The 12621-nt window shown below is 33.0% G+C and overlaps 1 protein-coding gene across 1 annotated transcript in view; it reads right to left on the bottom strand.

The window, feature by feature from the left end:
- Positions 1-12621, bottom strand: part of LOC126968590 (hemicentin-1-like) — a 199962-nt gene that overhangs the window by 160490 nt on the left and 26851 nt on the right. The window contains exon 2 of the mRNA XM_050813599.1: positions 11047-11222. Within this exon, the coding sequence (XP_050669556.1) occupies positions 11047-11134 (88 nt within the window). The 5' untranslated portion in view covers positions 11135-11222. The remainder of the gene's footprint in view (positions 1-11046; positions 11223-12621) is intronic.

Raw genomic sequence — 12621 nt, 5'->3', positions numbered from 1 at the left:
ATATTATTCAAAGTCAAAATCAAATATACTTTACTCAATTAGGCTTAAACTAAGCGCTCACTATAAATATTTCTATTAAATTAATGAATCTACCATTATGTTTGGAAAAAGTAGAGCCCGTGGGAAGAACATAAAAGAAACACAACGAGATTTTCAATCATTAGGGTATTTTACAATGGCTGTATATGAAAATTTTTTGTTAAAAATTACGACAAAATACTTTTAGGAATTATTATGTACATAGATTCTAAACAGCCGGCTTGTACAAATGAATTGATAATATCTTTTTTGTCAATAGATAGAAACACCAAATTAGGCATTTCCCTCATTAGATTTCAAGATTATTTGTCGAGTAAGCAAAATTTTCCAAATAAAAGATGCAAAAGAAAATCAATATTTGACAGTATTATGTTTAACCACAGAGCGGGGAAAGATAGTTACATATAAATTAAACATACTTATAGAACTCAAGTATTAATAAATTTTATTATTTTTATATGACGATTGAGTGCAAAGGTCTCATGTAATCTTGTCATTACATTTATAAAACAAAGTCCTCCGCCCCTTCTGTCTGTTCGCAATAAACTCAAAAACTACTGCACCGATTTTCATGCATGCATTAACCATAGCATGGTACTCGAGGAAGGTTTTAGTGTGTAAAGTTTTTGAATATATATTTTTAAACATTAATGATATTTGTTGAAGGTGTCGCAAAAAATTAAGCCGTCTTGGAGATTGCAACGAAAACACTGTCTAAGCCCATTGAGATATAACAAAATAATGGAATTGTGTATCTTATAAAGGTCCACAGAAAAGTCCGAGATGGTATATAATATCTATCTCTTAAGGAGAACATATCATATCCATGTTAATATTTTAAAAAAATTGGCAATTATAAAGCGGTAATATAAAACCTGTTTACACAAAAATACGATTATTATAAAATTATTCGTAAGATCATTAATAATTTAGATTAAATCAGAAATACGTAATTATACATTTCAGATTGCTTTAAACTACAGTATTCCCGAGTACTCACATTTTTATTCTATTGACCGAACAGCGTTTGTCGGATCAGCTGGTAAGGCGTAAAGTTTCATCTCTATTATATACCTCATTTTTGCTTTACATAATAAAGGATAATGGCGGAAAATGTGCTATATTGCTCACTATAATGCGTCTGAAGCTCGTATGCATACAAAATATTCCTTTTGAATTATAATTCGTATATATTTTAATTATTATTATTTATTTATGTACTTTTTAATTATCTATTATTACGGCTTTACTCACGTTTTGTCGGTGTCGGTACCGACTAGTTTCGGGCCATTCGGAGGTCCTTCATCAGGGTGAGTGTGGTGGGTTCGCGATAACGTTATCCCACCTTTTACAGTAATTGTAAATTGAATTGACTCACGAAAGTTTTGATAATTTATGTATTTGTTATTCTTTATTTGATCAAAATTCAAATTTAAAAATCAGGTTACTACAATTTCCTATTCCTATTTATATCTTACTGATTTTTTAACATAATTTTGAGAATATTTCTAATGTTTTACCTATGATTTGGTTAAGACGAAAGTATAGCCCAATTTTAATACAAGGATCGGCATTCTACTTTAACATTAACTTCATCAAGGGTTTTTTAACGTCACCTTCATTTATCGCCTCAAATTATTATTGTCGTTTAAATAAATTACAAAAACATTACGTTAAGCGAAATGCTATTGTGAACAAATCGACAATGATTCAATATTGAATACCCCAGTTCACTACAGTAAAACGAATGATCATTTACAATTTCCAATTACATTAAAACTCCATTTCATACAATCAATAACAAGGCAGTTGTTGTAGCTTTTTGCTTTTCTGTTCTTTGATTAGATTGGCTCTGAACATATCCATCGACCAACCGCAAAAGGTCGGTAAAGCTACCGTTCCCGTTTTCCATTCGTTCCGCTGTCCAGAAATTTTCGCAATAAAATTAATCGCCTCAATAAAATTCCAATAGAAAAGACTCCACCATGCATGAACAATTAAAATTGCGTCGTTTTTTATTTTCAATCGTTTAATCTATCTTAAGTTTGCTATTTTATTAAAGCTATTTCGTAGATTCTTTATATGTAAATGATTTATTTGAATCTTGGTATTTGTATTGCCAAAGCCAAAAATATAGATTAAATTTTTTATTTATTTATCGCACCAACAAAGAACACACGAAATCATGCCAAAAAAAAAATATAAGTTGAGTGCTACCTCAATTATAGGCACAAATAACATTCTTATATAAAAAGCAAGTACATTAAATAGTAAAAATTTCTATGTTTTGAAAATTAAATCACGATTGTGACATAAATTAAAAATTTAATTACAATACATACATAATTAAATTATTAATTTTATAGTAATAATATAATAATTAAATGATTCTACAGTTATTACTGTTATAACAGGTTAAAAAAAACAATTTACTAACCATACTACTAAGACTTGAGACTATTGTCAGGTTGTCGATTTGTCTATTTGTGCACGTTAATCTCGGAAAATGTTTAACTGATTCGAACCTTTATGTTCAATTTAATCGGATCACAACTAACAGGCAGAGGGTGTCTAATAAGGCTCGTTTGGAGGCGGTGTTGGTTCCAACACTCATGTACGGAAGTGAAAGTTGGGTATGGCAGAACAAACATGAAAGCAGAATAAATGCAGTTGAGATGAGAGCGTTGAGAACTATGATAGGAGTTAAACTGAGTGACAGGATAAGAAATAGTGAGATAAGGAAACGTTGTGGTCTGAAAGAAGATGTTGTAACAAAAATTGAGAAAGGTATGCTGAGACTGTTTGGACATGTCGAGAAAATGAATGAAGAACGATTTACGAAGAAAGTGTATAAGGCCAGTGAGAATGAAATTGTTGGAAGGGGAAGACCTAGGCGGACGTTTCAAGATCAAATCAAGGACGTCTTGAAAAAAGCCAGGTCAAGAGTACCCTATACCGGAGAGTATGTATGAAAGGAATAATGAAAGTGGACGAAGCGAAACAAGTATGTAAGGATCGTAGCAAGTGGAAAGAAGTGGTCTCTGCCTACCCCTACGGGAAAGAGGCGTGATTTTATGTATGTATGTATGTATAACTAACAATATGAACATTGACTTTTAATATGAACGATGAAATATAGACCTGCAATTGTACTTGTAATTGCAAACTGTCTTGTTTATAATATTATTTCGTACCTTAATTTTTATTTCGTTTATTGTTCACACAATATATCCTTTAACAATAAAAATGGCTTGCAATAACTTCTGCCCAATTTTGTTAAGGAGAGGAATAAATTGGTAAAATACTCTATTTAATTTAAAAGATTAAGTTAATTGTATGTTCTTTACAAGCTCTTAATTTTCTGAAATACACTTTAAAACTATTGAATTACGATTCAAAAGTGCTTTAATTTAAGCCTTATTGAATAAAGTTCACTTGACTTTGACTTCAAATTTCGTTCAATGTAGTTTGAAATGCTCTGTTCGTATTCTCTAATTTCTGCCATTCATAAAAACTCGGTGATAAACACTCATGTTGCCGAAAGTGCTCGTAAATTCCGAGTATCTGGCTGGCGCGTTTGGGACTATATCTGGTTTGAAGCTATATAAAAAAGTTTGACCCAAAACAGTGACAAAACAAAACATGAAACGTCATATGAAGAAAAGGTAGGAATACTGAAAGAAGACGGGAGTGAAAACATTTTGCAACAGATAAGATCGGGTTGGATTGGTTTTGCAGTAGATCACTTAACGTTGCGTTGGGATGTCGGTTCATTGTGTATCTTCTACCGAATTTATCACGGGGATAGTTCCGAAGAGCTGTTCGACCTGATTCCTGCCGCCGAATTCGACCGTCACTTGACACGCCTACAAATTCGGATATCATCCCCAACATTTGGATGTGTGGCATTCCTCTACAGTGCGGTCTTCAAGAAAAATTTCTTCCACTTTACCAGTGGGAGGCTTCTTTGCACATGATGCCGGCTAGATTATGTGTACCGCAATGGCACCTATTTCTGCCGTGAAGCAGTAATGTATAAAAATTTTTGTGTTTCGGTCAGAGAGCGCTTTAGCTAGTAAAATAACTGGGCAAACGAGACATAACATCTTATGTCTCAAGTAGACGAGCGCAATTGTAGTGCCATTCAGGTTGTAGGATTTTTCAGGAATCCTGAGTGGAACTGTAATGTAATGGGCAGGGCGTATCAAATACCTCCAGCTGAACGTCTGTACCCTTATTGTCATAAAAATTGACAAATAACCAAGCTGTGGAATGAGTTACCTTGTGCGGTGTTTCCGGGTCGAAACGATACCCATATTTATTTATCATATATAAGGTACCCATACCTTCAAAACACTCAAAAACCTTTCTTCTTAATCTTTGTAATAATCGTCATAGCGATATCTACTCAGCTTAATACCTACACTAATATATAAGTAACTAGCTGACCCGACAGATGTTGTTCTGTAGATAATAAAAAAAATACAGTTTTATAAGAATTTACCAATAATATTTCAAAATATCAAGAATTATTTCGTAAAAAATGCTCCCTGTTGTTAAAACGAAATTGTTTCACAGTGGAACTTTCAAGCCGTACTTCACCAAATTCTCTCATAGGAAATATGTCTATACGAAACAAATATTGAAATAAAAACTATCCTATCCCTCAAGTTGGACTGAACGAATGAAAAAAACGAAGTTCATTGGTTTAGGAGTCTATCACGGACAAACAACGTGACACGTAAATTATATATATTAAGATTTTACCCAAACCGAATCATATATAACTTAGCCGGTATTTCCCTACATTCCTGGCAATGAATCGTCGAAGCGATCAAATTAAACAAAATCGAACAAATTCAAGTGGGAATCGCGATCAACCCATTAAGCTCGATTGCTTGTCGAAAATTAAAATGGGGAGTATATTTCAGTTTGTTCAGTTCACGTTATCCCATGTTTCTTCCTGATTGCCTTTAGGGAAGGCTCTTATTGGACAAATTGGATTGCTCACCTTGCTTGTGGCTTTCATAACAATCAAAAGGTATAAATACACGTCATATCTTGTTACAAATAAATAAGCAATTTGTGTAAATATATATTGGCATTGTGCATAGTATGGTATTCTGATTCAAATTCAATCAAATTGATAATAACTTGATCTTCTTCATCCATTGCTGGACAAAAGCCACCCTCAAAGATATCCACGACGATCAGTCATGCGCTGCCCTCATCCAACGTATTTCGACGATCTTGACCAGATCTTTGGTCCATCTTGGGTGGGGCCTACTGGGCCTTCTGATATGTGGTCGCCATTTCAGGACTTTACGGCTCCACTGGCCATGTGTGCGTTGAACTATGTGCCCTGCCAACTGCCACTTCAGTTTCGCCTTCACTTGGGCTATGTCGATGAGTTAGGTTTTCCTCATTTAGGAACTCCGAGCATAGCCCTCTCTATTGCCCTCTGCCACCATTTTTCATCAGTTTTCTCACACTCTACGTACCGTTAGTCATCACTGGCAATGCAAACTGATTGAAAACCTTCGTCTTACTAAAGTAAAATCCTTAAATGGAAATGGAAATGAAATTTGGGTAACGTATACGGTTTTATTTTAAGTTTTTTTTCTTTTTTCATCGGTATCCATACCGAATTAATATTAACCAGACTTATACTAGCGTTTTAGCGAAATTCTTATTTCAAATTAATAACCTAAATTGTTTCGCTTTTAGTATCACGTCAAACAGATCTTTCTCTATGTTCGCTTTCCTATTGCCTAAGAAAGTTTTCTTTACTTGTTGCCAGAGTTAAGCTAAGGCAAAGTATACAGCAATGTTAAAGTTAGCAATTATGAAGTGAAAATATTTTCTTTAGGTTTAAAACACTTTATTTTGTAGGTATTGCACGAGAGTAAATCGTCACGATGGGCAATACCGCAGCTTCGGGTCACGTCGGCTCAAGTTCAAAGTAAAATTTATCGGAGAGATTTTTGTATTTCATATTATTAATCTCATCTTGATGAAATATTCACTTCAGCCGTGTGGTCATAAGTATACACTGTTTTATATTTTTACTAATGTAATGTAAATATGTGACATATCCCGCATCTCTTTGACAACTGGCATTCCACAATTCATTTCACCAGTGGAGGCTCCTTTGCAAGGATGTCGGCTAGATTATGGGTATCACAACGGCGCCTATTTCTGCCGTGAATCAGTAATGTGTAAACATTACTGTGTTTCGGTCTGAAGATCATCAACATCGAACATCTTATGTCTCAAGGTGACAAGCGCAATTGTAGTGCCGCTCAGAATTTTTAGGTTTATGCGGGAGCTAATACGACGTTAGGCGTCGTCGTGAGCGTACCCGAGCCAGTCTCGAATAATGTGTGACGTTAACGTGCCATATTATGTTCTGTTTAACTTTGAAACTAAAATGCCGGGATGTGTAGTAAAACTTTGACACAGACACTGGGATCACATATCATCAGTATTTTGTGTTTTATTAATTTCAATGTAAAATAACACGAAGCGTATGTTACAACATTTGAAAGATTCCATTAAGAGTCAAGATGCCACGCACACAAGCATCTAATAGTTGCTGTTATAGAAAAGCAATTGTTCTTAGGTCGTGCGGTATCTAGTTGGAGCACTGCGGAGATCAATAATATCAATAAACTAAGGACACAAGCACTTTTCGTTATTTTATCACTAAGCAGTTTGTTATTTTTAAGAGATTATCCCTAACTTCTGGGATTAAATATAAAAAAATTATTTCATACCAAATTTCATGGACCTTTTTTCATTCGTAATTATAACCGCTGAAAACATTGCTGAGTTATAAATAAATAATTCATAATACTCACGGTAGAAAAATACTACATATTTCCATTGCTAGATTTACAAAATAAATTATGGAATATTAATTTAAACAACGTTTATGTAGTCATAAACAGACGCCGGTTTCTAAGAAGCATTCTTAAGAAGGGTTATATTTTACAGTTTTCCTTTGTTAGTAGGCTGCTTAGTTAATATATTTCTACAAGATAGTTTTCTTTCTATACAAAGTAATTGTTTATTTGCTCAATATTTATAATATTATTATGTAATGCTATTTTCACCGTAATTACTTTATCTCTGAATAATAAAGGCATAAAAGGCATTTAATTTCTCAAAATTGATTCCTTTAGAATTCTTTTTGATGTCATTTCTTATACTACTAGATACTACTACCGCTTCGGAAACAAATGGCGCTCTGAGAGAGAAGAAGCGGCGCAAGAAACTCTCCCAGCATTCTTTTTTTATGCGCTCTTTTCAATAAAAATATACAATATTATACAGTCATTTCTATCGCTATAAAATAATCACAATCTAGTCCCAGGCTGTCCGATCATTTAGATATTCAGCAGTGGAGTAATAGGATTTACGACAGAGCCATTTTTTTATAAAATATTTAAATTTCTTTATAGATAATGCCTGAACAGTGGCTGGGACTTTATTGTAGAAGTGTATACACTTACCCTTAAAGCTATTATGTATCTTATGAAGCCTACTAGAATTAGTTACAAGCAATCCCTTATTTCTAGTGTTATAATAATGAAAATCACTATTAAGAGCAAAAAGGTGACGATTTTTGTGAACATATATTAAATTTTCATAAATGTACTGACAATAAACAGTCATAATATTTATTTCTTGAAATTTTTTTTTAATATTCAGTTATCCAAATGCTTTTTCAGTCTCTTGGCAGCATTTGGCGCGTCAACATCTCCCGAGGATGCCTCATGTAAAGGCGAAAGACGTGTCGAATTGATTGAAGACGGATCTTAGCGGAATTCACACTTAAGAGATGTACGAACCATACGTCACTCGAACGGTTGGCTCAGCCGGAAGAGCGCACGGATGGAACCCGAAAAGTCGCGGGTTTGAGACCCGCATCCTTCATAGATTTTGGTAGCAAAATTTAATTTGATGTTAAGTGATCAAACTACTGTACTGTTATCACACCAAAGGACCACAGGAACGTTGCCGGCCCTAAAAAGTATATTTTGTGAAAAAAGTTTCACTTACATCGTGGTTTCATAAAAAAAACTAATTCTTTTTATAATATTCCAAAACTAAAAGTCTACCCATTTAAAATATGCTCACAAACAAAAACCATTAATAAAAGCGTAGACAAGTTGAAATAAACAGTAAAAGTTGTTATAACAACAAATAGTGGGAATTATTTGCTGAAACAGCGGAAAGGGGTTGCTGAGTCACGAGCCGCTAGTTAAGAATAATTGAGACAAATGCCTGACAACTCCTAAGGGCGCGCACAGACGAACTCTTCACCCCGAATAACGTCGTAAGACTCAACGAGTACGCAACTAAGTGGGACTTTTTTCTCTTTCGTCGTTTATAAATCTTTTGTGTATTATTATTAAAAGTAATTCTATTTATTTTAAAGTTGAATGCATATTTAAAATGAAATAAAATAGTTTTAGAAGTAATTCTATTTAGAGTGCATATTCAAAATGAAATGAAATCATGATAATTTAAAACGTACAAATAACTTAAAAAAAACTTACGATACAAGACATTAAACAAACAAAATCTGAAAGATTTATGCTACCTACCTATAAACCTAAATTTCTATGGAAAATTTTGATGTTGGTTGAGTGTATTTAAAAAAAATATTGTTCTAAAGAATAACAATTCACAAAAGAGTTCTCAAGCAAAATTTAAATAAAAATAGTTTGAAAAAACTAAAAAACACGCTTTGGTTGAAAAGATAACGGTTGAAAATTAACATTAACATAAATTCCTGCCTTATTGACGATAGATGAAAAATGACATAAATTAACAAAAAAATAACTTTGCAAATTGAAAAATAGAGTAATTTTACCAAATTAATGCATTGTCATCGGTCCTCGATAAATCTACGAAGTTTGAACGAAATCTGAACAAACATACATACAGGTGAAGCTAATAAAAAGCGTGTAAGAACAACTACAGTTGTTACTGTACGAAACGATAATATCCTATACTTATACAGATATATAGGAAGTAACTAAATTGGGTTTAGTTATTATTTTTTTTTATAAAATACGGGACGATCAGAACGTTCAGCTAATGGTAATTAATACCATGCCCATTACAATGCAGTGCAACTAAGGATTCTTGAAAAGCCCGAAAATTCTGAGCGGCACTACAATTGCGCTCATCACCTTGAGACATAACATGTTAAGTCTCATTTGCCCAGTAATTTCACTAGCTATGGCACTCTTCAGACCGAAACACAGTAATTTTTACACATTACTGCTTCACGGCAGAAATAGGTGCCGTTGGTACCCATAATCTAGCCGGCATCCTGTGTAAAGGAGACTCCCTCTGACTTGTTTCTCTCTGGTAATAGTGGTGGGTTATCGTAGAACAATTTTTCATGCGTATCTCAAACTTACTGAATTTTAGACTTGTTACACTGTTAATATAAATACTATATACCTCTATCATTATTTATTAGAGAGACTCAAGTAGTCTCGTTCCAGCATTTGGAGAGTCAACATCTCCTGAGGATGCCTGGTGTAGAGGCGAAACACGTTTCGAATTAGTTATAGAAAAATCTTAGTGGAGTTAACACTAAAGAAAATCTATAACATTTGGATTGTTATTGAATTCTTGCCTTATTCAATAAATTTCTTAATATGTATCTGTCTGTTTACATTTTAGCCAGTAATTTCTTGGTTTAGATCGTTACAACAAACACTGCAGCTTTCTACATTTGGGTGCATCCTTTTCTACTAAGCGGGTAATTGTAAATTTTTTTTTTTTGTGTGTGGTACATTATTGTGATTTATATGTAATATCTTAGATGATACTGGAGTAAATAACGCACAACTTGATGTATCGAAAATAGAAATATTTTTTGTTATCATACTATTAAAACACACAAAAATATTGACACATTGTGCATCTACTAACCTAAAAATATAAAAATCGACAATTAACAGGTTTTTTACTTACAATATTTTAGTAGATCGACTCTGAATTACTTTACTTAAGTTAAACTAGTTATTTTGTGAAATTTATTTCTTTTCAATACTTTTATACAATTAGAAATATATCCCTCCACATGCAGGCTTAAATTCTCTCTCTCCGGTGTGCTCCTGTCAATGTCATTCTTCATGTGTAACCTCATAATTGTTAGGCCGCGTACACATACTGTGTACAAAACTTACATCTCCCCCCCTCAGAAGTGCAAACTAGTTAGGGTTAGTTTGAATAATCCAACTGAGGAATGAGCTTTGTCACATGGTACAATCCCAGGGACTTTTTATTCTTTCCAGTGTTGATTCTACATAATGATTCTGATATCATTTCTTCTATTTTAAAAGGACCTATTATTATTCTTAGTTCATCCATTTTAGATCTGTTTAACTTAATAAATAAAACACTTTTAAAGGATTAAAACGCGTGTAATTGTAACGGTTTTACATTAGATGTTTGAGTAAAAGTTACATTTTTATTTTAGTTAACCCGACAACAACTTACAAATACTATCTTTGACTCACTCTGCAGTCCCCCTGAAAACGAGATCTGGAAAGGTCTTGAAACGTCGGGTTAACTAAAATAAAAATGTAACTTTTACGCAAACATCTAATGTAAAACTGTTACAATTTCACGCGTTTTAATCCTTTAAAAGTATTTTATTTATTCTGTTTTTGCCAAATATAGCCTTTTTTAATTCATTTGTGAAGAAAAGTTTCACTTACGTTATTTTTATTTATAGGTGTTTTTAATTCAATCATATTATAACTGACTGATCAATATATACATATAACATTATTTACACAAATATTATAATTAAAAATAGTAAGCAATGAGCATACGTAAAATCATAGACACAGTATGTGTTATTAATAATCACATTTACATGAGCATGTCGGTGACGCGGCTTAACGTTTTTAACCCTTCTCTAAGTACCAAACGCCATTAAATAAGCTTTTAGTTAAAAAAAATGAAACTACATACCCAAGTCTTCAGCATCCTCGCTCCATTCACCTTCCTGAGCCCAGCTAGCAGCGAGCATCACCAACAACCGGATCCACGTCACACACATGGTCACATTAATTACATTATGATACACTTATCGATAACTCGCACATCACACAGACAGTTACTTTTATTTTCAGCTGTAGAAACATTACCTAGATATTTTGATTTAAATCAATGGATGTTCGTACTTTATATAATTAAATTAAAAATATTAAAATACATTTATTACTGACCCAACAGATGTTGTTCTGTTGATAGTAAAAAAAAATACTGTTTTATAGGAAATTGCCAATAATATTTCAAAAGATCAAGAATTATTTCGTAAAAGCGCTCCCTGTTGTTATAATGAAATTGTTTTACAGAGGAACTGTCAACCCGTGCGTCACTAAATTCTTTCATAGAAAGTATGTCTATACAAAACAAAACTAAAACTAGTAATGGGTCCTAAATCGAAATTAAAACTATCCTATCTCTCAAGTTGGACTAAGCTGCACTCTATGAAGTAATCCCCATTAAAATCCGATCATTAGTTTAGGAGTCCATCGCGGACAAACAACGTGATACGTACTTTATATATATTAAGTTATTCTTTTTTAACTGACGCGAGCAAGATATAAGTGACATAGTAATATTTTGTTTCATTCCCTTACCTGAAATCGTCCTAATTGGAATATTTTGATAGTAAGTTAACATTTGTTTTTACATACGCACAAGTGATAAGAAATTAGGTGTGGTTTTTTCTAATCTCGCCATCGAATTAGCAACGTCATTATGCTGCCAGGAATTGATATTTTTCGTTGTTCTGAAAGCATGTAATGTAAGTGTTTTACGTTAACATTTTTTTTTTCAGAATAAAACCAAAATTAATAAGACCGAATTATTTATTTTAGGTATTCCCTTACTTTTGTGAATAATGTCAATGTTTATTGGTATGTGCAGTTAAAAGACGATATGATATTAAGAATTGCGCCTAAATATAATAGTTGTAATTAGATCTATTATACAAATGATTTAAGTTTTCTTTAGTGTTAATTCCGCCAATATTTGTTTTTAAAACGATTCGACTGATCTGGAACGAGACTGTAGTCTCGTGCCAGATTTTGGCGAGACACGAGACTACAGTCTCGTGCCAGATTTTGGCGAGACCACACGTCCTGAGGATGACTCGTGTAGAGACTAAACACGTGTCGAATCGTTTTAAAAACAAATATTGGTGGAATTAACACTAAAGAAAACTTAAATTATTTGTATAATTATGGTATTTTCGCAAAGTAACGCCTAATTCAATAAATTTTCTTACATCTATTATGACATGTTCAGCAACGTTTAACGTCAGCTGACGGCAATTTTTGGTTCAGTCAAAATTATAGAGGTCCTTGAGGTAGAGGTAAGTGCAATTATTTATATGATGAATATGAATGTTTTTTCCGAGTCATGGATAGTCATGGTTTATATGTATTTATGTATGTTTAAGTAAGTATATTGCATTAAATATATTATAGTTGTCTTGTACCCATAGTACAGGCTATGCCTAGTTTGAGGCAAGATAAT

The sequence above is a fragment of the Leptidea sinapis genome, chromosome 16, assembly GCF_905404315.1.
Source record: "Leptidea sinapis chromosome 16, ilLepSina1.1, whole genome shotgun sequence".
Classification (NCBI taxonomy): domain Eukaryota; kingdom Metazoa; phylum Arthropoda; class Insecta; order Lepidoptera; family Pieridae; genus Leptidea; species Leptidea sinapis.
The sequence above is the reverse complement of the archived record's forward strand: the minus strand, read 5'-3'. Positions and strand labels throughout refer to the sequence as shown.